Consider the following 26,879-nt stretch of genomic DNA (forward strand, 5'->3'; position numbering starts at 1 on the left):
TGTCTTATGAAACAGTGATCCCTACTGTCTTCCACCTTTTGAAACAGTGATCCCTACTGTCTTCCACCTTTTGAAACAGTGATCCCTACTGTCTTCCACCTTTTGAAACAGTGATCCCTACTGTCTTCCACCTTTTGAAACAGTGATCCCTACTGTCTTCCACCTTTTGAAACAGTGATCCCTACTGTCTTCCACCTTTTGAAACAGTGATCCCTACTGTCTTCCACCTTTTGAAACAGTGATCCCTACTGTCTTCCACCTTTTGGTTCTGAAACAGTGATCCCTACTGTCTTCCACCTTTGAAAATGATCCCACCATATATTATTATTATTATTATTATTTTGAAACAGTGATCCCTACTGTCTTCCACCTTTTGAAACAGTGATCCCTACTGAAAACAGTGATCCCTACTGTCTTCCACCTTGATCCCTTTGAAACAGTGATCCCTACTGTCTTCCACCACTGTCTTTGAAACAGTGATCCCTACTGTCTTCCACCTTTTGAAACAGTGATCCCTACTGTCTTCCACCTTTTGAAACAGTGATCCCTACTGTCTTCCACCTTTTGAAACAGTGATCCCTACTGTCTTCCACCTTTTGAAACAGTGATCCCTACTGTCTTCCACCTTCTGAAACAGTGATCCCTACTGTCTTCCACCTTTTGAAACAGTGATCCCTACTGTCTTCCACCTTCTGAAACAGTGATCCCTACTGTCTTCCACCTTTTGAAACAGTGATCCCTATGAAACAGTGATCCCTACTGTCTTCTGAAACAGTGATCCCTACTGTCTTCCACCTTTTGAAACAGTGATCCCTACTGTCTTCCACCTTTGAAACAGTGATCCCTACTGTCTTCCACCTTCTGAAACAGTGATCCCTACTGTCTTCCACCTTTTGAAACAGTGATCCCTACTGTCTTCCACCTTTTGAAACAGTGATCCCTACTGTCTTCCACCTTTTGAAACAGTGATCCCTACTGTCTTCCACCTTTTGAAACAGTGATCCCTACTGTCTTCCACTGAAACAGTGATCCCTACTGTCTTCCACCTTTGAAACAGTGATCCCTACTGTCTTCCACCTTCTGAAACAGTGATCCCTACTGTCTTCCACCTTCTGAAACAGTGATCCCTACTGTCTTCCACCTTCTGAAACAGTGATCCCTACTGTCTTCCACCTTTGAAACAGTGATCCCTACTGTCTTCCACCTTCTGAAACAGTGATCCCTACTGTCTTCCACCTTCTGAAACAGTGATCCCTACTGTCTTCCACCTTCTGAAACAGTGATCCCTACTGTCTTCCACCTTCTGAAACAGTGATCCCTACTGTCTTCCACCTTCTGAAACAGTGATCCCTACTGTCTTCCACCTTCTGAAACAGTGATCCCTACTGTCTTCCACCTTCTGAAACAGTGATCCCTACTGTCTTCCACCTTTTGAAACAGTGATCCCTACTGTCTTCCACCTTCTGAAACAGTGATCCCTACTGTCTTCCACCTTCTGAAACAGTGATCCCTACTGTCTTCCACCTTCTGAAACAGTGATCCCTACTGTCTTCCACCTTCTGAAACAGTGATCCCTACTGTCTTCCACCTTCTGAAACAGTGATCCCTACTGTCTTCCACCTTCTGAAACAGTGATCCCTACTGTCTTCCACCTTCTGAAACAGTGATCCCTACTGTCTTCACCTTCTGAAACAGTGATCCCTACTGTCTTCCACCTTCTTTTCTGAAACAGTGATCCCTACTGTGAAACAGTGATCCCTACTGTCTTCCACCTTCTGAAACAGTGATCCCTACTGTCTTCCACCTTCTGAAACAGTGATCCCTACTGTCTTCCACCTTCTGAAACAGTGATCCCTACTGTCTTCCACCTACTTCTGAAACAGTGATCCCTACTGTCTTCTTCCACCTTCCACCTGAAACAGTGACCTACTGTCTTCCACCTTCTGCTCAGTGATCCCTACTGTCTTCCACCTTTGAAACAGTGTGTCTTCCATGAAACCCTACTGTCTTCCACCTTCTGAAACATCCCTACTGTCTTCCACCTTCTGAAACAGTGATCCCTACTGTGTTCCACCTTCTGAAACAGTGATCCCTACTGTCTTCCACCTTTGAAACAGTGATCCCTACTGTCTTCCCTACTGTCTTCCACCTTTGAAACAGTGATCCCTACTGTCTCCACCTTCTGAAACCTAATTGAAACAGTGATCCCTACTGTCTTCCACCTTCTGAAACAGTGATCCCTACTGTCTTCCACCTTCTGAAACAGTGATCCCTACTGTCTTCCATGTTCAACATAGATCCCTACTGTCTTCCACCATCCCTGACACCTTATTGAAACAGTGGTCTTCCACCTTTTGAAACAGTGATCCCTACTGTGAAACAGTGATCCCTACTGTCTTCCACCTCCCTACTGTCTTCCACCTTCTGAAACAGTGATCCCTACTGTCTTCCACCTTCTGAAACAGTGATCCCTACTGTCTTCCACCTTTTGAAACAGTGATCCCTACTGTCTTCCACCTTCTGAAACAGTGATCCTTCTTCCACCTTCTGAAACAGTGATCCCTACTGTCTTCCACCTTTGAAACAGTGATCCCTACTGTCTTCCACCTTCTGAAACAGTGATCCCTTGAAACAGTGATCCCTACTGTCTTCCACCTTTTGAAACAGTGATCCCTACTGTCTTTCTTTTGAAACAGTGACCTGTCTTTTGAAACAGTGATCCCTACTGTCTTCCACCTTCTGAAACAGTGACTGTCTTCCTTCTGAAACAGTGATCCCTACTGTCTTCCACCTTTTGAAACAGTGATCCCTACTGTCTTCCACCTTTTGAAACAGTGATCCCTGAAACAGTGTCTCTTCCACTTTTGAAACAGTGATCCCTACTGTCTTTGAAACAGTGATCCCTACTGTCTTCCACCTTCTGAAACAGTGATCCCTACTGTCTTCCACCTTTGAAACAGTGATCCCTACTGTCTTCCACCTTTTGAAACAGTGATCCCTACTGTCTTCCACCTTTTGAAACAGTGATCCCTACTGTCTTCCACCTTTTGAAACAGTGATCCCTACTGTGAAACAGTGATCCCACTGTCTTCCACCTTTGAAACAGTGATCCCTACTGTCTTCCACCTTTTGAAACAGTGATCCCTACTGTCTTCCACCTTTTGAAACAGTGATCCCTATCCCTGAAACTGTCTTCCACCTTCTGAAACAGTGATCCCTACTGTCTTCCACCTTCCAAACAGTGATCCCTACTGTCTTCCACCTCTGAAACAGTGATCCCTACTGTCTTCCACCTTCTGAAACAGTGATCCCTACTGTCTTCCACCTTCTGAAACAGTGATCCCTACTGTCTTCCAGTGATCCCTACTGTCTTCCACCTTTGAAACAGTGATCCCTACTGTCTTCCACCTTCTGAAACAGTGATCCCTACTTTCCACCTTTGAAACAGTGATCCCTACTGTCTTCCACTGAAACAGTGATCCCTACTGTCTTCCACCTTCTGAAACAGTGATCCCTACTGTCTTCCCACCTTCTGAAACAGTGATCCCTACTGTCTTCCCACCTTTGAAACAGTGATCCCTACTGTCTTCCACCTTCTGAAACAGTGATCCCTACTGTCTTCCACCTTCTGAAACAGTGATCCCTACTATTATTACCTTTTGAAACAGTGATCCCTACTGTCTTCCACCTTTTGAAACAGTGATCCCTACTGTCTTCCACCTTTGAAACAGTGATCCCTACTGTCTTCCACCTTGAAACAGTGATCCCTACTGTCTTCCACCTTCTGAAACAGTGATCCCTACTGTCTTCCACCTTCTGAAACAGTGATCCCTACTGTCTTCCACCTTCTGAAACAGTGATCCCTACTGTCTTCCACCTTTGAAACAGTGATCCCTACTGTCTTCCACCTTTTGAAACAGTGATCCCTACTGTCTTCCACCTTTTGAAACAGTGATCCCTACTGTCTTCCACCTTTTGAAACAGTGATCCCTACTGTCTTCCACCTTTTGAAACAGTGATCCCTACTGTCTTCCACCTTTGAAACAGTGATCCCTACTGTCTTCCACCTTTGAAACAGTGATCCCTACTGTCTTCCACCTGAAACAGTGATCCCTACTGTCTTCCACCTTCTGAAACAGTGATCCCTACTGTCTTCCACCTTTTGAAACAGTGATCCCTACTGTCTTCCACCTTTTGAAACAGTGATCCCTACTGTCTTCCACCTTTTGAAACAGTGATCCCTACTGTCTTCCACCTTTTGAAACAGTGATCCCTACTGTCTTCCACCTTTTGAAACAGTGATCCCTACTGTCTTCCACCTTCTGAAACAGTGATCCCTACTGTCTTCCACCTTTTGAAACAGTGATCCCTACTGTCTACCTTTTGAAACAGTGATCCCTGTCTTCCACCTTCTGAAACAGTGATCCCTACTGTCTTCCACCTTTTGAAACAGTGATCCCTACTGTCTTCCACAGTGATCCCTACTGTCTTCCACCTTTGAAACAGTGATCCCTACTGTCTTCCACCTTTGAAACAGTGTATCCCTTACTGAAACTTCCCCACCTTCCACCTTTTGAAACAGTGATCCCTACTGTCTTCCACCTTTTGAAACAGTGATCCCTACTGTCTTCCACCTTACCTTTTGAAACAGTGATCCCTACTGTCTTCCACCTTCTGAAACAGTGATCCCTACTGTCTTCCACCTTTTGAAACAGTGATCCCTACTGTCTTCCACCTTTTGAAACAGTGATCCCTACTGTCTTCCACCTTTTGAAACAGTGATCCCTACTGTCTTCCACTGAAACAGTGATCCCTACTGTCTTCCACCTTCTGAAACAGTGATCCCTACTGTCTTCCACCTTCTGAAACAGTGATCCCTACTGTCTTCCACCTTCTGAAACAGTGATCCCTACTGTCTTCCACCTTCTGAAACAGTGATCCCTACTGTCTTCCACCTTTTGAAACAGTGATCCCTACTGTCTTCCACCTTTGAAACAGTGATCCCTACTGTCTTCCACCTTCTGAAACAGTGATCCCTACTGTCTTCCACCTTCTGAAACAGTGATCCCTACTGTCTTCCACCTTCTGAAACAGTGATCCCTACTGTCTTCCACCTTCTGAAACAGTGATTACTGTCTTCCACCTTCTGAAACAGTGATCCCTACTGTCTTCCACTGAAACAGTGATCCCTACTGTCTTCCACCTTCTGAAACAGTGATCTTCCACCTTCTGAAACAGTGATCCCTACTGTCTTCCACCTTCTGAAACAGTGATCCCTACTGTCTTCTGAAACAGTGATCCCTACTGTCTTCCACCTTTTGAAACAGTGATCCCTACTGTCTTCCACCTTTTGAAACAGTGATCCCTACTGTCTTCCACCTTCTGAAACAGTGATCCCTACTGTCTTCTACTGTCTTCCACCTTCTGAAACAGTGATCCCTACTGTCTTCCACCTTCTGAAACAGTGATCCCTACTGTCTTCCACCTTCTGAAACAGTGATCCCTACTGTCTTCCACCTTCTGAAACAGTGATCCCACCTTCTGAAACAGTGATCCCTACTGTCTTCCACCTTCTGAAACAGTGATCCCTACTGTCTTCCACCTTCTGAAACAGTGATCCCTACTGTCTTCCACCTTCTGAAACAGTGATCCCTACTGTCTTCCACCTTCTGAAACAGTGATCCCTACTGTCTTCCACCTTCTGAAACAGTGATCCCTACTGTCTTCCACCTTCTGAAACAGTGATCCCTACTGTCTTCCACCTTCTGAAACAGTGATCCCTACTGTCTTCCACCTTCTGAAACAGTGACTGTCTTCCCTTCTGAAACAGTGATCCCTACTGTCTTCCACCTTCTGAAACAGTGATCCCTACTGTCTTCCACCTTCTGAAACAGTGATCCCTACTGTCTTCCACCTTCTGAAACAGTGATCCCTACTGTCTTCCACCTTCTGAAACAGTGATCCCTACTGTCTTCCACCTTCTGAAACAGTGATCCCTACTGTCTTCCACCTTCTGAAACAGTGATCCCTACTGTCTTCCACCTTCTGAAACAGTGATCCCTACTGTCTTCCACCTTCTGAAACAGTGATCCCTACTGTCTTCCACCCTGAAACAGTGATCCCTCTGAAACAGTGATCCCTACTGTCTTCCACCTTCTGAAACAGTGATCCCTACTGTCTTCCACCTTCTGAAACAGTTCCACCTTCCACCTTCTGAAACAGTGATCCCTACTGTCTTCCACCTTCTGAAACAGTGATCCCTACTGTCTTCCACCTTCTGAAACAGTGATCCTGAAACTGATCCCTACTGTCTTCCACCTTCTGAAACAGTGATCCCTACTGTCTTCCACCTTCTGAAACAGTGATCCCTACTGTCTTCCACCTTCTGAAACAGTGATCCCTACTGTCTTCCACCTTCTGAAACAGTGTGTCTTCCATGAAACAGTGATCCCTACTGTCTTCCACCTTCTGAAACAGTGATCCCTACTGTCTTCCACCTTTTGAAACCCTACTGTCTTCCACCTTCTGAAACAGTGATCCCTGCAGTTGAAATACTGTTGATCCAAATAACAATAGACCAAATAATAAAATACAGTATTTTGTAACATTTAAGTCGTTTTTAAATGTTTATTTTTACCATTTGATAGATATAGGACAAATGAAAACCTGTGGCTGGTCTTGCTGTTTCTTTTGAGACACACCAGTTTAAGGTGAAAAAATGGTCCGCGTCTAGAATGGTACCCTATTCCCTATATAGTGCACTCCTTTTAACCAGAGCTGGTAGTGCACTATATAAGGGATATGATGTCATTTGGGATGCACACACACACCCTGATTATGTTGGTTGTTGTGAGGTTAGAGGTTTGTTAGGTGCAGTAAGACGCCAGTCTTACCCTGGTGATTCCTAAAACAACATTTTAAACCTGCTGACAACCTTTTAAAACCAATTGCTTAGACTAAGTTTGTATTCCAAACCTGCAATGTCTCTCAGGCTACTTGGTTTGACGTAACTAAAAACAATGGTGCGGTGGTAATAATAGTAATATCTTTATTTTATATAGTATTCTTTATTACAAGCAGAATCCATCACTTTTAAAAACCAAGTAAAACAGTAGTATTGAACGAAACAAATGTTGTGAGGTGTATTAGTGTTCTTCCCCTCGGTCGTTCACCTTCTGGTGTGGTCCTGGGAGAAACAGCAGGATTCTACATTCCTTCAGCCCTACGGTGGCTCGTAGAGACCAAAACTAAAATAGCACTTTAATTGAAATGTTTACTTACTAAAAATCTGCATGAAATGTAGTTCAATCCGATTGAAAAGGTTGAAAAAAAATCTCTCTCTTTTTTTTTTTAGACTCAATTCATGTTTTTCTTTTGTTTCTGTTGCTCCAAAATATACACCATGTTTTTAATGTTCAGCGTTGCTATGACCACTGTCACCTAGCGCTGTTTCTCTCCTTGTGCGTTACAGTACTATGCTCTGCAGATTCTGGAAACAGTTATCAAAACAAGATGGAAGATTCTACCCAGAAACCAGTGTGAAGGTAAGCCTCGCTGCCCCTGCACAAATCACATTTATTTTTAGAAAACCCTTTTTATGTCAGCAGTTGTCACTAAGGGCATGACAGTTACCCGGCCTAAGAGCAAGCAATGCAGAATTAATGAATTGAACCTTTATTTAACTAGGCAAGTCAGTTAACCTGTCTCGTACGCTGGCGTCCCACCTCGACAACAGCCAGTGAAATTGCAGGGCTCCAAATTCAAAACAACAGAAATTCCTCAAACATACAAGTATTTTACACCATTTTAAAGATAAACTTCTTGTAAATTCAGCCACAGTGTCCGATTTCAAATAGGCTCTATGGCGAAAGCACACCAAATGATTATGTTCGGGCAGCACCAAGTCATAGAAAACCATACAGCCATTTTCCAGCAAAGGAGAGGGCTCATAAAAGTCAGAAATAGCAATTAAATTAATCACTAACCTTTGATGATCTTCATCAGATGGCACTCACAGGACTTCATGTTACACAATGTGTGTTTTGTTCGATAAAGTTCCTCTTTATGTCCGAAAACCTCATTTGAAATGGGTGTGTTATGTTCAGAAATGCATTGTTTCAAACAAACATTTGGTGAAAGTGCAGAGCCACATCAAATAACAGAAATACTCATCATAAACATTGATAAATGATACAAGTGTTAAATATACGAATACAGATCAACTTCTCCTTAATGCAACCGCTGTGTCAGATTTCAAAAAGGCCTTACGGCGAAAGCACACTTTGCGATTATGTCAGCACCTTGGCACAGAAACCCATACAGCCATTTTCCAACCAAGGAGAGTGTCACACAAGTCAGAAATTAAAATAAATCACTTACCTTTGATCTTCATCTGGTGGCACTCCCAGGTCTGTTAGACAACAAATGTTTGTTTTGTTCGATAATCTTTGTCCAAACACCTCCGTTTTGTTGGTGCATTTATTTCAGAAAACCAAAGGCACAATGCAAGCTCTCAAAACCAAGACGAAAAGTCAAAAAAGTACAATAAAAGATAGTAGAAACATGTCAAACGATGTTTAAAATCAATCCTCAGGTTGTTTTTGTCATAAATAATCAATGATATTTCAACTGGACAAAAGCTTCGCCAATGGAAAAGGAGAAACAAGAAAGGCGCGCTCCCGATCACACGCTTGGCTCATGTCTGGAAATGTCCACTGGTCTCTCATTGAAAGTGCTGTATCTCCCTCATTTTTCAGAGTAAAAGCCTGAAACAATGCCGAAAGACTGGTCACATGTTGAGGAAGCCATAGAGATCGTGAACTGGGTCCTACGTCTTTGTATGGTGGATAGGCTTTCAATGGAAAAACAGCCTTTCAAAAAAGTAGTACATCCTGGTTGGACTTTCCTCTGGTTTTCGCCTGCCATATCAGTTCTGTTATACTCACAGACATTATTTTAACAGTTTTGGAAACTTTAGAGTGTTTTCTATCCAAATCCAAAGTATATGCATATCCTAGCTTATGGGCCTGAGTAGCAGGCAGTTTGATTTGGGCACGCTTTTCATCCAAAATTCCGAATCCGGCCCCCTACCCTAGTGAAGTTAAGAACAAATTCTTATTTACAATGACGGCCTCCACCGGACAAACCCGGATGACACTGGGTCAATTGTGCACCGCCCTATGAGACTTCCAATCACGGCTGGTTGTGATACAGCCTGAATTCGAACCAGGGTGTCTGTAGTGACGCCTCTAGCACTGAGATGCAGTGTCTCAGACCGCTGTGCCACTCGGGAGCCCAGTGGCACAGTGTCTATAGAGAAAAACTCCCTAGAAGGAAGAAACCTAGAGAGGAACCAGGCTCTGAGGGGTGGCCAGTCCTCTCCTGGCTGTACTGGGTAGAGAGGAACCAGGCTCTGAAGGGTGGCCAGTCCTCTTCTGGCTGTACTGGGAAGAGAGGAACCAGGCTCTGAGGGGTGGCCAGTCCTCTTCTGGCTGTACTGGGTAGAGAGGAACCAGGCTCTGAGGGGTGACCAGTCCTCTTCTGGCTGTACTGGATAGAGAGGAACCAGGCTCTGAGGGGTGGCCAGTCCTCTTCTGGCTGTACTGGGTAGAGAGGAACCAGGCTCTGAGGGGTGGCCAGTCCTCTCCTGGCTGTACTGGGTAGAGAAGAACCAGGCTCTGAGGGGTGGCCAGTCCTCTCCTGGCTGTACCAGGTGGGCATTAAGGCCAGATTGTTGTAAATCAATCACCTTTCGCCCCTCTCAGCCTCGCTCGCCCAATCCATTCCCTCACCTCGTGTCTGAGGACAGGGTGGAGCAGGACATCAGCCTTTAGAATGCGTGTTGACACTACCGTAGGTGAATTTGAAAACTGTATCTGTGTCTTAGTTTCATTGCTCTGTATCTTAAGACGCATGTTCTTGCTCATTAAGAGTTGGAGAAGAACCCATGGGGAGAATCAGCTGTCCTTTGGAATATTGCTCTTGACAACTCAAGACGTCTTAATTGTGGAGGCAGCGACACCCCCTCTCTCTCTCTCTCCCCCTTAACCCGGCCGACGTGCGGTTGCCAAGTTGGGCCGTGTTCCCCTCTAAGCACGCCGGTTCATTTTCTGCTTGGCTGAGTCCTGTTCTGCAGAAAGGCTGGGTTCTGTCTCTGGCAGAACACAAGGGAAAAGCTAGGAGGGAAGAATAAAACATGCTGTTAGTTGCAAAGGGACTTGGTGCTGGAACTTTTTAGCGAAGCCAGCGACCACTGGTGTGAGTCTATCCGTCCCAGCATGTTAATGTTAGTTAAAACATGGAGATGGAAAGCCATGACAGACAGGCCAAGGCTCAATATGTTGGTGGAAGATCTAGCATCAGATACACAGGAGATCTGATCAATTTAGGGCTGACCTTATTGTGCAATCCCGGTCACGTCAACATTTGAATAATTTTCTTCACTAGGTAGTGTGTATATTAGACTTGGGCGGTATACTGTGTACCGGGGTATTTGGAACTAGCCACCGAATGGTTTTTTGATACAGTCTATACTGTATTTCTTTGAAGTTTTTCAATAACATTTTAATATTTCTAGGTACTTTTTAAAGTAAATACCTGCTGTGGAATAGGTTAGGAGATAAAGCAGGTCGGGTTCTTCATTTCACCTGTCACATTATATTACATTATGAAGCTTACCGTAGTTCCCCAGAACAGTTGAGTCAGTCATGTGTTTGTAAATGGCACAATGGGAGAAGGTAGGAGTCAAGCTGTGTATTGACAGGGGTCATGTTTTATATTGAAAGTCAGCTGGGTTTTTTTTTTGCTTCAATAGAGTGATCAGGGACATGTAACTATAGTTTTCCTTCACAGAAAATACATTGGTGCAACACATTTGGCAGAAAATAACTTTTCATCAGAGGACAACAGAAGTGCAACTTTATTTGGCTGACAGCCACACCACTAAATACTTTTGTAATGAAAAAGGTATTATTTACTAAAACGATGCAAGGCCTTCATATTTCTAATGTTTGTCATAAAAAGAATGTAGCCAGCTATGGCTTGGGGGTAGAAGCTGTTAAGGAGACTTTTGGTCCTACACTTGGTGCTCCGGTACCGCTTGCCGTGTGGTAGCAGAGAAAACTGTCTATGTCTTGGGTGACTGGAGTCTCTGACAATTTTATGGGCTTTCCTCTGACACCGCCTGGTATAGAGGTCCTGGATGGCATGAAGCTTGGCCCCAGTGATATACTGGGCCATATACACTACCCTCTGTAGCGCCTTGCGGTCAGAGGTCGAGCAGTTGCCATACCAGGCAGTGATGCAACCAGTCAGGATGCTCTCGATGGTGCAGCTGTAGAACTTTTTGAGGATCTGGAGACCCATGCCAAATCTTTTCAGTCTCCTGAGGGGCAAAAGATTTTGTCCATGACTGTCTTGTTGTGTTTGGACCATGATAGTTTGTTGGTGATGTGGACACCAAGGTAACTCTCGTCCCGCTCCACTACAGCCACGTTGATGTTAATGGGGGCCTGTTCAGCCCTCCTTTTCTTGTAGTCCACAATCAGCTCTTTTGTGTTGCTCACATTGAGCAAACTTAACAATGGTGTTGGTGTCGTGTTTTTGCCACGCAGTCGTGGGTGAACAAGGGAGTACAGGAGGGGACTAAGTACACACCCCTGAGGGGCCCCAGTGTTGAGGATCAGCGTGGCAGATGTGTTGTTGCTTACTCTTACCACCTGGGGGCAGCCCGTTTAAACAATGAGTTTAAACGTTATGTGCATGATAACAGCATTCCCATCCATAAGCTGGTAGAGATCACTACAGACGGGACACCAGAAATGCGTGGACTGCATTCGGGCTTCGTTGCACTGTGCCGTCGCGATCCCGATTTCCCAGAGTTTTTCAACGATCACTGTGTGATCCATCAGCAAGCACTAGCTGGTAAAGCTGTGGACTCGTCTCACGTCATGACACTTGTCAATATGATTGTTAATTCGATTAGCGCAAAAGGACTTCAGCACCGCTTGTTTAAATCTTTATTAGTTGAGTTTGATGCCGCATACGGTGACCTGATTCTGCACGCTTACGTAAGGTGGTTGAGTCGCGGGAAAGTACTGCAACGATTGGTTGACTCGCTGCCCGAGATCAAATCATTTCTAGAGTCACAAAGTGAGGAGCGTGAGGGACTGTCTGATTGATGGACAAAACAGCAAATCTGAACCAGCTCCAAATATGAGCTTCAGGGAAAAGACAAAGACGTGATACACATGATCAACGCTGTCACTGCCTTTAAGACCAAGGCCTTTCAGCGGAGGAATGGAAGGCCGGTGCACTTCCCCAACCTGGAGGAAGAGTTGCAAAACATCGGAAAACAAAGATGCTTTTCTCCTGCAAGAATTCTGTTCCCCACCTGGAGAAACTGTCATCTGAATTTAACAGGTGTTTTCACCCTGCTCACTATAATTACCCTACTCACTATAATTACCCTACTCACTATAATTACCCTACTCACTATAATTACTCACTATAATTACCCTACTCACTATAATTACCCTACTCACTATAATTACCCTACTCACTATAATTACCCTACTCACTATAATTACCCTACTCACTATAATTACTCTACTCACTATAATTACCCTACTCACTATAATTACCCTACTCACTATAATTACCCTACTCACTATAGTTACTCACTATAATTACCCTACTCACTAAAATTGCCCTACTCACTATAATTACCCTACTCACTATAATTACCCTACTCACTATAGTTACCCTGCCCACTATAGTTACCCTACTCACTATAGTTACCCTGCCCACTATAGTGACCCTACTCATTATAATTACCCGACTCACTATAGTTACCCTACTCACTATAGTTACCCTACCCACTATAATTACCCTGCTCACTATAGTTACCCTACCCACTATAATTACCCTACTCACTATAGTTACTCACTATAATTACCCTACTCACTATAATTACCCTACTCACTATAGTTACCCTGTCCACTATAGTTACCCTACTCACTATAGTTACTCACTATAATTACCCTACTCACTAAAATTGCCCTACTCACTATAATTACCCTACTCACTATAATTACCCTACTCACTATAGTTACCCTACTCACTATAATTACCCTACTCACTATAATTACCCATACTCACTATAATTACCCTACTCACTATAATTACCCTACTCACTATAGTTACCCTACTCACTATAATTACCCTACTCACTATAATTACCCTACTTACCCTACTCACTATAATTACCCTACTCACTATAGTTACCCTGCCCACTATAGTTACCCTACTCACTATAGTTACCCTGCCCACTATAGTGACCCTACTCATTATAATTACCCGACTCACTATAGTTACCCTACTCACTATAGTTACCCTACTCACTATAATTACCCTGCTCACTATAGTTACCCTACCCACTATAATTACCCTACTCACTATAGTTACTCACTATAATTACCCTACTCACTATAGTTACCCTACCACTATAGTTACCTGTCCACTATAATTACCCTACTCACTATAGTTACTCACTACCCACTATAATTACCCTACTCACTATAATTACCCTACTCACTATAGTTACCCTACTCACTATAGTTACCCTACTCACTATAATTACCCTACTCACTATAATTACCCTACTCACTATAATTACCCTACTCACTATAATTACCCTACTCACTATAATTACCCTACTCACTATAATTACCCTACTCACTATAATTACCCTACTCACTATAATTACCCTACTCACTATAATTACCCTACTCACTATAATTACTACTACTCACTATAGTTACCCTACTCACTATAATTACCCTACTCACTATAATTACTCACTATAGTTTACCTATAATTACCCTACTCACTATAATTACCCTACTCACTATAATTACCCTACTCACTATAGTTACCCTACCCACTATAATTACCCTACCCTCACTATAGTTACCCTACTCACTATAATTACCCTGCCCACTATAGTTACCCTACCCACTATAATTACCCTACTCACTATAGTTACCCTACCCACTACTCACTATAGTTACACTATAATTACCCTACTCACTATAGTTTACCCTACTCCTACTCACTATAGTTACCACTATAGTTACCCTACCACTATAGTTACCCCCACTATACTTACTCACTATAATTACCTACCCACTATAATTATCCTACTCACTATAATTACCCTACTCACTATAATTACCCTACTCACTATAGTTACCCTACTCACTAGTTACCCTACTCACTATAATTACCCTACTCACTATAATTACCCTACTCACTATAATTACCCTACTCAATATAATTACACTACCCACTATAATTATCCTACTCACTATAGTTACTCACTATAATTACCCTACCCACTATAATTACCATACTCACTATAGTTACCCTACTCAATATAGTTACCCTGCTCACTATAGTTACCCTACTCACTATAATTACCCTACTCACTATAGTTACCCTACCCACTATAATTACCATACTCACTATAGTTACCCTACCCACTATAATTACCCCACTCACAATAATTACCCTACTCACTATAGTTACCCTACCCACTATAGTGACCCTACTCACTATAGTTACCCTACTCACTATAGTTACTCACTATAATTACCCTACTCACTATAATTACTCACTATAATTACCCTGCTCACTATAGTTACTCACTATAATTACCCTACTCACTATAGTTACCCTACTCACTATAATTACCCTACTCACTATAGTTACCCTACTCACTATAGTTACCCTACTCACTATAGTTACCCTACTCTCTATAGTTACTCACTATAATTACCCTACTCATTATAATTACCCTGCTCACTATAATGACCCTACTCACTATAGTTACTCACTATAATTACCCTACTCACTATAGTTACCCTACTCACAATAATTACCCTACTCACTATAGTTACCCTACTCACTATAGTTACCCTACTCACAATAATTACCCTACTATAGTTACTCACTATAATTACCCTACTCATTATAATACCCTACTCACTATAGTTACCCTACTCACAATAATTACCCTACTCACTATAGTTACCCTACTCACTATAGTTACCCTACTCACAATAATTACCCTGCTCACTATAGTTACTCACTATAATTACCCTACTCACTATAGTTACACTACTCACAATAATTACCCTACTCACTAGTTACTCACTATAGTTACCCTACTCACAATAATTACCCTACTCACTATAGTTACTCACTATAATTACCCTACTCACTATAGTTACCCTACTCACAATAATTACCCTACTCACTATAATTACCCTACTCACTATAATTACCCTACTCACTATAGTTACCCTACTCACAATAATGACCCTACTCACTATAGTTACTCACTATAATTACCCTACTCACTATAATTACCCTACTCACTATAGTTACTCACTATAATTACCCTACTCACTATAATTACCCTGCTCACTATAGTTACTCACTATAATTACACTACTCACAATAATTACCCTACTCACTATAGTTACTCACTATAATTACCCTACTCACTATAGTTACCCTACTCACAATAATTACCCTACTCACAATAATGACCCTACTCACAATAATGACCCTGCTCACTATAATTACTCACTATAATTACCCTACTCACAATAATGACCCTACTCACTATAGTTACTCACTATAATTACCCTACTCACTATAATTCTGCCTTCTGTCTGTACTGGGTCTGAAGTTCAAATGTATGCAGATGATACAGTGATATATGTGCATGCAAAGAGCAAACAACAAGCTGCACAAGAACTCACTACTGTAATGGTCCAGGTTACAAAGTGGCTCAGTGACTCGTGTTTGCATCTCAATGTGAAAAAAACTGTTTGCATGTTCTTCACAAAGAGGGCAACAGATGCTACTGAGCCAGATGTCTATGTGTCAGGGGAGAAGCTCCAGGTGGTATCCGATTTTAAGTACCTTGGCATCATACTTGATTCCAACCTCTCTTTTAAAAAGCATGTGAAAAAGGTAATTCAAATAACCAAATTCAACCTAGCTAATTTCCAATTTATACGAAATTGTTTGACTACAGAGGTAGCAAAACTGTACTTCAATTATATGATACTCCCCCACTTAACATACTGCTTGACTAGTTGGGCCCAAGCTTGCTGTACAACATTAAAACCTATTCAGTCTGTCTACAAACAGGCTCTCAAAGTGCTTGATAGGAAGCCCAATAGCCATCATCATTGTCACATCCTTAGAAAGCATGAGCTCTTGAGTTGGGAAAATCTTGTGCAATAAACCGACGCATGTCTTGTATTCAAGATCCTAAATGGCCTGGCTCCCCCTCCACTCAATATTTTTGTTAAACAGAAAACCCAGACATATGGCAGCAGATCCACAAGGTCTGCCATGAGAGGTGACTGTATAGTTCCCCTAAGGAAAAGCACCTTTAGTAAATCTGCATTCTCTGTGAGAGCTTCCCATGTCTGGAATACACTGCCATCAGACACACATAACTGCACCACATATCACACTTTCACAAAATGCTTGAAGACCTGGCTAAAGGTCAATCAGATTTGTGAACATGGTCCCTAGCTGTGTGTTGCCACTTTCCATGTTGTCTGTTGTCTGTAGCTTGTGAGGTGTGGAAACACTTTGTTGCTTTTATGAATTTTGTTTTGCTGCTTTTTGTTCTATGTTGCTCTGTCTGTATGCTATGTCTTGCTTGTCCTATGTTGCTATGTCTTGATTGTTCTATGGTGCTATTGTCTATATTGTAATTGTTTTTAATAACCTGCCCAGGGACTGCGGTTGAAAATTAGCCGGCTGGCTAAAACCGTCACTTTTACTGAAACGTTGATTAATGTGCACTGTCCCTGTAAAAATAAAATAAACTAAACTAAATTACCCTACTCACTATAGTTACTCACTATAATTACCCTACTCACTATAGTTACCCTACTCACTATATTTGTGCTACTGAATATATTTATGACACTGACTTGGCCCATACCACTGCCTGCATCTTACTACTGCTAGTGGGCTGTACACAGTACGTTTTGACAAATAGGGAAATGTAGTTTATTGAACTGTAGCTCCAGTCATATGTTATGTTGTGCCTTTATTGTAAAGGCACAGTGTTTGTTTTGTTTCATGTCCTGTTGTTAAACCGACGCACAACAAAAGTGTAGTGATGTGTTTTCTCTACAACTACTGCAACCTTCTCCTCCTGCTGACTGGTGTTCTCAGCTACCACCTACTGGGGTGGCCCTGTAATGTTTATCAGGGAAACAGTTATAATCTACTGGGGTGGCCCTGTAATGTTTATCAGGGAAACAGTTCTAATCTACTGGGGTGGCCCTGTAATGTTATCAGGGAAACAGTTATAATCTACTGGGGTGGCCCTGTAATGTTTATCAGGAAACAGGTATAATCTACTGGTGTGGCCCTGTAATGTTTATCAGGAAACAGGTATAATCTACTGGTGTGGCCCTGTAATGTTTATCAGGAAACAGTTCTAATCTACTGGGGTGGCCCTGTAATGTTTATCAGGAAACAGTTCTAATCTACTGGGGTGGCCCTGTAATGTTTATCAGGAAACAGTTCTAATCTACTGGGGTGGCCCTGTAATGTTTATCAGGAAACAGGTATAATCTACTGGGGTGGCCCTGTAATGTTTATCAGGAAACAGTTCTAATCTACTGGGGTGGCCCTGTAATGTTTATCAGGAAACAGTTATAATCTACTGGGGTGGCCCTGTAATGTTTATCAGGAAACAGTTATAATCTACTGGGGTGGCCCTGTAATGTTTATCAGGAAACAGTTCTAATCTACTGGGGTGGCCCTGTAATGTTTATCAGGAAACAGTTCTAATCTACTGGGGTGGCCCTGTAATGTTTATCAGGAAACAGTTATAATCTACTGGGGTGGCCCTATAATGTTTATCATTGTAGGCTGTAGAGGTGGATCAGAGAATCACCAGCAGCAAGAACGACATCATTGATGTATACAGAGAAGATAGTCGGCCCGAGAATTGAACCCTGTGGCACCCCCATAGAGACTGCCAGAGGTCTGGACAACAGGCCCTCCAATTTGACACACTGAACTCTATCTGAGAAGTAGTTGGTGAACCAGGTGAGGCAGTCATTTGAGAAACCAAGGCTGTTGAGTCTGCCGATAAGTATGTGGTGATTGACAGAGTCGAAAGCCTTGGCCAGGTCGATGAATACGGCTGCACAGTATTGTCCCTTATCGATGGCAGTTATGATATTATTTAGGACCTTGAGCGTGGCTGAGGTGCTCGGAAGCCAGATTGCATAGCGGGGAAGGTACGGTGGGATTGAAATGGTCGGTGATCTGTTTGTTAACTTGGCTTTCGAAGACCTTAGGAAGGCAGGGTAGAATAGATATAGGTCTGTAGCAGTTTGGGTGTAGAGTGTCTCCCCCTTTGAAGAGGGGGATGACCGCGGCAGCTTTCCAATCTTTGGGGATCTCAGACAATGCTGAGAGGTTGAACAGGCTAGTAATAGGGGTTGCAACCATTTCGGGAGATCATTTAAAAAAGAGAGGGTCCAGATTGTCTAGCCTGGCTGATTTGTAGGGTCCAGATTTTGCAGCTCTTTCAGAACATCAGCTATCTGGATTTGGGTGAAGGAGAAATGGTGGTGGCTTTGGCAAGTTGCTGTGGGGGGTGTAGGGCAGTTGACCAGGATAGGGGTAGCCAGGTGGAATGCATGGCCAGCCGTAGAAAAATGCTTATTGAAATTCTCCATTATCATGGATTTATCGGTGGTGATAGTGTTACCTAGCGTCAGTTCAGTGGGCAGCTGAGAGGAGCTGCTCTTATTCTCCATGGACTTTACAGTGTCCCAGAACTTTTTTGAGTTTGTGCTACAGGATAAAAAAAATATATTTGAAAAAGCTAGCCTTAGCTTTCCTAACTGCTGTGAAGTTATGTAAAGCTACCTGAAGCTGGTTAGCTTTAGAAAACCCAGAGTAGGATACCCCTCTGGTGTTGTGAGATCTGATGAAGCTTGACTGCTATGAAGATGACCTGGACACACCCGTTGTTGAATTTCTCCACCCTTCTGTGTTTCTACTCAGTTACTGGTGAGAGTTAGGGTGTTTTCCCCGTTGTGCTTGGATGTATTCACATACCCAAACAGAACTGGGGAGGGACTTGGAACCAAACAGAACTGGGGAGGGACTTGGAACCAAACAGAACTGGGGAGGGACTTGGAACCAAACAGAACTGGGGAGGGACTTGGAACCAAACAGAACTGGGGAGGGACTTGGAACCAAACAGAACTGGGGAGGGACTTGGAACCAAACAGAACTGGGGAGGGACTTGGAACCAAACAGAACTGGGGAGGGACTTGGAACCAAACAGAACCGGGGAGGGACTTGGAACCAAACAGAACCGGGGAGGGACTTGGAACCAAACAGAACCGGGGAGGGACTTGGAACCAAACAGAACCGGGGAGGGACTTGGAACCAAACAGAACCGGGGAGGGACTTGGAACCAAACAGAACCGGGGAGGGACTTGGAACCAAACAGAACCGGGGGGACTTGGAACCAAACAGAACCGGGGGGACTTGGAACCAAACAGAACCGGGGGGGACTTGGAACCAAACAGAACCGGGGGACTTGGAACCAAACAGAACGGGGGGGACTTGGAACCAAACAGAACCGGGGGGGACTTGGAACCAAACAGAACTGGGGAGGGACTTGGAACCAAACAGAACTGGGGAGGGACTTGGAACCAAACAGAACTGGGGGGGACTTGGAACCAAACAGAACTGGGGAGGGACTTGGAACCAAACAGAACTGGGGAGGGACTTGGAACCAAACAGAACTGGGGGGGGACTTGGAACCAAACAGGGGACTTGGAACCAAACAGAACTGGGGGGGACTTGGAACCAAACAGAACTGGGGAGGGACTTGGAACCAAACAGAACTGGGGGGGACTTGGAACCAACAGAACAGAACCCCCCACCCCCCCGAATTTGTCCAATAGAAAGTCTTGTTTTCGCTGCAAAACATTTTCTGTTTTACAACGGTTTGGACCAATGATCCCTCCCCCGACTAAGTAACCAATCTGGTCCTCATACCATCGTAGCCACCTAATCATCCCCAGCTTCCAATTGGCTCGTTCATCCCCTCTCCCCTGTAACTCTTCTCCAGCTCGTTTCTGTAAAAGACAATGTGGCTGGTCAAATGAGGGTTAATAATAATGCTGCTGTACAGACTAGTAGGTGGTCTGTGTGCAGCTTGTTTAAAAGCAGCCAGTGTCAGTTCAGTTCAGCAGCTAGCTACATTACACAGTAACAGTATGCATGACAGCAAGCAGAAGACACCTATCAATGCTCTGCTTGCTCACTAGGTTCCACTGAAGCAGATGTGTGGATCAGCCAATGCCCAGCTGTTGGTTCAGTAGATTCTAGATTCACACCTTGTGAAGCAGCGCTGTGTTCTGGGTCACTGATTATGTTGTTACCTGCTCTGTAAGGAAGTGTTGTGTACAAACCTGTGCCCTGTACGCTCTGGTGGAGGCTGACTGATCTGATCCTGTTGTTTCTGCTGGTCTCTGATCCTGTTGTTTCTGCTGGTCTGATCCTGTTGTTTCTGCTGGTCTCTGATCCTGTTGTTTCTGCTGGTCTCTGATCCTGTTGTTTTGGTCTCTGATCTGATCTGTTGTTTCTGCTGGTCTCTGATCCTGTTGTTTCTGCTGGTCTCTGATCCTGTTGTTTCTGCTGGTCTCTGATCCTGTTGTTTCTGCTGGTCTCTGATCTGATCCTGTTGTTTCTGCTGGTCTCTGATCTGATCCTGTTGTTTCTGCTGGTCTCTGATCTGATCCTGTTGTTTCTGCTGGTCTCTGATCTGATCCTGTTGTTTCTGCTGGTCTCTGATCTGATCCTGTTGTTTCTGCTGGTCTCTGATCTGATCCTGTTGTTTCTGGTCTGTTTCTGCTGGTCTCTGATCTGATCCTGTTGTTTCTGCTGGTCTCTGATCTGATCCTGTTGTTTCTGCTGGTCTCTGATCCTGTTGTTTCTGCTGGTCTCTGATCTGATCCTGTTGTTTCTATTGGTCTCTGATCCTGTTGTTTCTATCCTGTTGTTTCTGCTGGTCTCTGATCTGATCCTGTTGTTTCTGCTGGTCTCTGATCTGATCCTGTTGTTTCTATTGGTCTCTGATCCTGTTGTTTCTATTGGTGTCTGATCCTGTTGTTTCTATTGGTCTCTGATCCTGTTGTTTCTGCTGGTCTCTGATCCTGTTGTTTCTGCTTGTCTCTGCAGGTATTAAAAAGTATGTTGTTGGACTTATTATCAAGACGTCGTCGGACGCTACAATGGTCGAGGTGAGGGCTGAGACATGTCATGTTAATATGAGGATAAACTCCCCTGTCAGATGGAGCTGGTAATTGTTACCGGGACGATAATGGCATGTTGACACCGCTCTCATTTATCTTTTCAGAAAGAGAAAGTGTACATTGGAAAGCTGAACATGATCCTTGTTCAGGTAAGGGAGTGAGTGAGACAGTGAGTGAGGGAGAGAGTGAGTGAGACAGTGAGTGAGGGAGTGAGTGAGGGAGTGAGACAGTGAGAGTGAGTGAGTGAGTGAGTGAGACAGTGAGTGAGTGAGTGAGTGAGTGAGTGAGTGAGTGAGTGAGACAGTGAGTGAGTGAGTGAGACAGTGAGTGAGTGAGACAGTGAGTGAGTGAGACAGTCAGTGAGTGAGAGAGTCAGTGAGACAGTGAGTGAGACAGTGAGTGAGTGAGTGTTTCTGTGAGACAGTGAGACAGTGAGTTGACAGTCAGTGAGTGAGTCAGTGAGTGAGTGAGACAGTGAGTGAGTGAGTGAGTGAGTGAGTGAGTGAGTGAGTGAGTGAGTGAGTCAGTGAGTCAGTGAGTGAGACAGTGAGTGAGATCCAGTGAGTGAGTGAGTCAGTGAGTGAGTCAGTGAGTGAGTGATCCTGTTGAGACAGTGAGTCAGTGAGTGAGACAGTGAGTCAGTGAGTGAGACAGTGAGTGAGTGAGTGAGACAGTGAGTAATATGAGTGAGACAGTCAGTGAGTGAGTGAGAGTGAGTGAGTGAGAGTGAGTGAGACAGTGAGTGAGTGAGACAGTGAGGAGTGAGTGAGACAGTCAGTGAGTGAGACAGTCAGTGAGTGAGAGTCAGTGAGTGAGACAGTGAGTGAGACAGTGAGAGTGAGTGAGACAGTGAGTGAGTGAGACAGTGAGTGAGTGAGACAGTGAGTGAGTGAGACAGTGAGACAGTGAGTGAGTGAGTGAGTGAGTGAGTGAGTGAGTGAGACAGTGAGTGAGTGAGTGAGTGAGTGAGTGAGTGAGTGAGTGAGTGAGTGAGTGAGTGAGTGAGTGAGTGAGTGAGTGAGACAGTGAGTGAGTGAGTGAGACAGTGAGTGAGTGAGTGAGTGAGTGAGACAGTGAGTGAGTGAGACAGTGAGTGAGTGAGACAGTGAGTGAGTGAGACAGTGAGACAGTGAGTGAGACAGTGAGACAGTGAGTGAGTGAGTGAGACAGTGAGTGAGTGAGTGAGTGAGTGAGTGAGTGAGTGAGTGAGTGAGTGAGTGAGTGAGTGAGACAGTGAGTGAGTGAGACAGTGAGTGAGTGAGACAGTGAGTGAGTGAGACAGTGAGTGAGTGAGACAGTGAGTGAGAGTGAGTGAGACAGTGAGTGAGTGAGTGAGTGAGTGAGACAGTGAGTGAGTGAGACAGTGAGTGAGTGAGTGAGACAGTGAGTGAGACAGTGAGTGAGACAGTGAGTGAGTGAGACAGTGAGTGAGTGAGTGAGTGAGTGAGAGTGAGTGAGTGAGTGAGTGAGTGAGTGAGTGAGTGAGTGAGTGAGTGAGTGAGTGAGTGAGTGAGTGAGTGAGTCAGTGAGTGAGTGAGTCAGTGAGTGAGTGAGACAGTGAGTGAGTGAGACAGTGAGTGAGTGAGACAGTCAGTGAGTGAGTGAGACAGTCAGTGAGTGAGTGAGACAGTCAGTGAGTGAGTGAGCCAGTCAGTGAGTGAGTGAGTGAGTCAGTGAGTGAGTGAGTGAGTCAGTGAGTGAGTGAGACAGTGAGTGAGTGAGTGAGTGAGACAGTCAGTGAGTGAGACAGTGAGTGAGTGAGTGAGTGAGTGAGTGAGTGAGTGAGTGAGTGAGTGAGTGAGTGAGTCTGTCACTGAGTGAGTGAGACTGTCAGTGAGTGAGTGAGACTGTGAGTGAGACAGTGAGTGTGTGTACCTATTAACATTGCTGTTCTCCTGTCTGTGAATGAATGAACTAGGATGCTCGCTTTATAACTAGGACTCAGGTGTGCTGCTCAGCTTCATCTGGGCAAGAGTCCTCCAATCTGTGTGTGTGTGTGTGTGTGTGTGTGTGTGTGTGTGTGTGTGTGTGTGTGTGTGTGTGTGTGTGTGTGTGTGTGTGTGTGTGTGTGTGTGTGTGTGTGTGTGTGTGTGTGTTTATTCATACGTGTGTATCATGTGTGTGTACAGCTGACTGTAGCTGCATGAGTCTCTGTGTCATTGAGTGTGAGTCAGTGTGCCTGCGTCAGCTGATGTTGTTTTGTCCTGAAGAGACCAACCAGGTCAGAGTGTCTCAGCATCTACTGACTGCTCTGACAGGTGGGAGGGGTGTGAGGGAGGGGGTGTGTGTGTGTGGTGAGTGTGTGTGTGTGTGTGTGTGTGTGTGTGTGTGTGTGTGTGTGTGTGTGTGTGGGGGTGTGTGTGTGTGTGTGTGTGTGTGTGGGGGGTGTGTAGTGGGGGTTGTACGTAAGGGTGTGTGTGTGTGTGTGTGTGTGTGTGTGTGTGTGTGTGTGTGTGTGTCAGTGGTGTGTGTCAGTGAGTGTGTGTGTGTGTGTGTGTGTGTGTGTGTGTGTGGTGAGTGTGTGTGTGTGGGGTGTGTGGGGGTTGTACGTATAAGTGGTGTGTGTGTGTGTGAGGGAGGGAGTGTGTGTGTGGGGGGTGTGTAAGGGGGTTGTACGTAAGGGTGTGTGTGTGTGTGAGGGAGGGAGTGTGTGTGTGGGGGGTGTGTAAGGGGGTTGTACGTAAGGGTGTGTGTGTGTGTGAGGGAGGGAGTGTGTGTGTGGGGGGGGTGTGTAAGGGGGTTGTACGTATGGGTGTGTGTGTGTGTGAGTGTGAGGGAGGGTGTGTGTGTGGGGGGTGTGTAAGGGGGTTGTACGTAAGGGTGTGTGTGTGTGTGAGGGAGGGAGTGTGTGTGTGGGGGGTGTGTAAGGGGGTTGTACGTAAGGGTGTGTGTGTGTGTGAGGGAGGGAGTGTGTGTGTGGGGGTGTGTAAGGGGGTTGTACGTAAGGGTGTGTGTGTGTGTGAGGGAGGGAGTGTGTGTGTGGGGGGGTGTGTAAGGGGGTTGTACGTAAGGGGTGGTGTGTGTGTGAGGGAGGGAGTGTGTGTGTGGGGGGGTGTGTAAGGGGGGTTGTACGTAAGGGTGTGTGTGTGTGTGAGGGAGGGAGTGTGTGTGTGGGGGGGTGTGTAAGGGGGGTTGTACGTAAGGGTGTGTGTGTGTAAGTAAGGGTGGTAGTTTGGTGAATCACACACTTATTAAGGAATGAGTAACCTTCCCTGAGAACAGCATTAGCTCCCAGAACTAATAATGGCTATAGGCTTTAGCACAGCAAGCTATGGTACAGAGCCTTCAGAAAGGGGTTTGTATTTATTATGGATCCTCTTCCTGGGGTCCAGATAAATTAAGGCAGTTTATACCATTTCAAAACATTACAATACATTCACAGATTTCACAACACACTGTGTGTCCTCAGGACCATAATTCACCACTACCACATATCTACAGTACTGTGTGTGTGTGTGTGTGTGTGTGTGTGTGTGTGTGTGTGTGTGTGTGTGTGTGTGTGTGTGTGTGTGTGTGTGTGTGTGTGTGTGTGTGTGTGTGTGTGTGTGTGTGTGTGTGTGTGTGTGTGTGTGTGTGTGTGTGTGTGTGTGTTGCACACAGGGTATTCATACCCCTTGACTTATTCCACATTTTGTTATTACAGCCTGAATTCAAAATTTATTAAATAATATATATATTTTTTTTAAATCTCACCCATCTACACACAATACCCCATAATGACAAAGTGAAAACATTTCGTTTTTGTATAATATGTTTACTATTTTCCAATAATAATACAAAGAAGACAAGAGACACAAACATTGACATTCATTGTATTGTTGAATGGGACATTTAGAGGACAAAACTAAACTCGCATTATATTATATTATTATATTATTATTATTATATATAGAAAACATCAAATAAATCCTATTAGCTGGTACATAATTATAAGAAGACAAACACACAGTCATTACAAGCACTGTAGTGAAACCCAAAATAAATATTGAGTGGAGGACAACACAGAGTAGCAGCATATAACCAACCCAGTTATGAAGCTGGACCAGACCATTTATCCTGTATCAGCTGACATGTTTTGTAAAACATTGGACTTCTATTGGAGGTAGTATTGTGTTGAATCTTGTGCGCCTTTATTTAAAAATTAAATACAGAAATATCTCATATCCATAAGTATTCACACCTCTGAGTCAATACATGTTAAAATCACCTTTGGCAGTGGTTACAGTTGAGAGTCTTTCTGGGTGACTCACCTGCATTGTACAATATTTGACCATTATTATTTTTAAAATTTAAGTCAAAACTGTAACTTGGCTACTGTTTTAAAGTCACCATTGGCCTCATGGTGAAATCCCCGAGAGGTTTCCTTCCTCTCCGGCAACTGAGTTAGGAAGGACGCCTGTATCTGTGTAGTGACTGGGTGTATTGATACACCATCCAGTGTAATTAATAACTTGTGGTCCTTCTGTAGCTCAGTTGGTAGAGCATGTCGCTTGTAACGCCAGGGTAGTGGGTTCGATCCCCGGGACCACCCATACGTAGAATGTATGCACACATGACTGTAAGTCGCTTTGGATAAAAGCGTCTGCTAAATGGCATATATTATTATTATTATAACTTCACCATGCTTAAAGGGTATTCAGTGTCAGTTAAAAACATGTTTTTGCCCATCTACCAATAGGTGCCCATGTTTGTGAGGTATTGGAAAACCTCCCTGGTCTTGTGGTTGAATCTGTGTTTGTAATTCACAGCTCGACTGAGGGACCTTATAGATAATTGTATGTGTGGGTTACAGAGATGAGGTAGTTATTACAAAATCATGTTGAACACTAGTACTGCAGACAGAGTGAATCCATCCAACTTACTATGTGACTTGTTAATCACATGTTTACTCCTGAACTTTAGGCTTGACATAACAAATGGGTTTAATACTTATTGACTCCAGACATTTCAGCTTCACATTTTTTTTTATTAACTTGTAGAAAAACACGATGACAAAAAAAAAATCTAAATTTGCTTCATTTTAAATTCAGGCTGTAACACAACAACATGTGGAAAAGGTCAAGGGGTCTGATCACTTTCTGAGGACACAGTAGTCTGGTGGTGTGACGACAACAGGTTCAAACCTAAGTGTGTGTGTGTGTGTGTGTGTGTGTGTGTGTGTGTGTGTGTGTGTGTGTGTGTGTGTGTGTGTGTGTGTGTGTGTGTGTGTGTGTGTGTGTGTGTGTGTGTGTGTGTGTGTGTGTGTGTGTGTGTGTGTGTGTGTGTGTGTGTGTGTGTGTGTGTGTGTGTGTGTGTGTGTGTGTGTGTGTGTGTGTGTGTGTGTGTGTGTGTGTGTGTGTGTGTGTGTGTGTGTGTGTGTGTGTGTGTGTGTGTACAGTGTCTGTATTGTGTGTGTGTGTGTGTGTGTGTGTGTGTGTGTGTGTGTGTGTGTGTGTGTCTGTGTGTGTGTGTGTGTGTGTGTGTGTGTGTGTGTGTGTGTGTACCTGTACG

At 44.1% G+C, this 26,879-nt stretch overlaps 1 protein-coding gene across 1 annotated transcript in view; it reads left to right on the forward strand.

Annotated features, from left to right (window-relative positions):
• Window positions 1-26,879, forward strand: part of LOC124019998 (exportin-1) — an 80,381-nt gene that overhangs the window by 12,526 nt on the left and 40,976 nt on the right. The window contains exons 4-6 of the mRNA XM_046335413.1: window positions 7,472-7,544; window positions 21,316-21,377; window positions 21,494-21,538. Of these exons, the coding sequence (XP_046191369.1) occupies window positions 7,472-7,544; window positions 21,316-21,377; window positions 21,494-21,538 (180 nt within the window). The remainder of the gene's footprint in view (window positions 1-7,471; window positions 7,545-21,315; window positions 21,378-21,493; window positions 21,539-26,879) is intronic.

This window comes from Oncorhynchus gorbuscha, unplaced genomic scaffold, assembly GCF_021184085.1.
Source record: "Oncorhynchus gorbuscha isolate QuinsamMale2020 ecotype Even-year unplaced genomic scaffold, OgorEven_v1.0 Un_scaffold_745, whole genome shotgun sequence".
NCBI classification, from domain to species: Eukaryota; Metazoa; Chordata; class Actinopteri; order Salmoniformes; family Salmonidae; genus Oncorhynchus; species Oncorhynchus gorbuscha.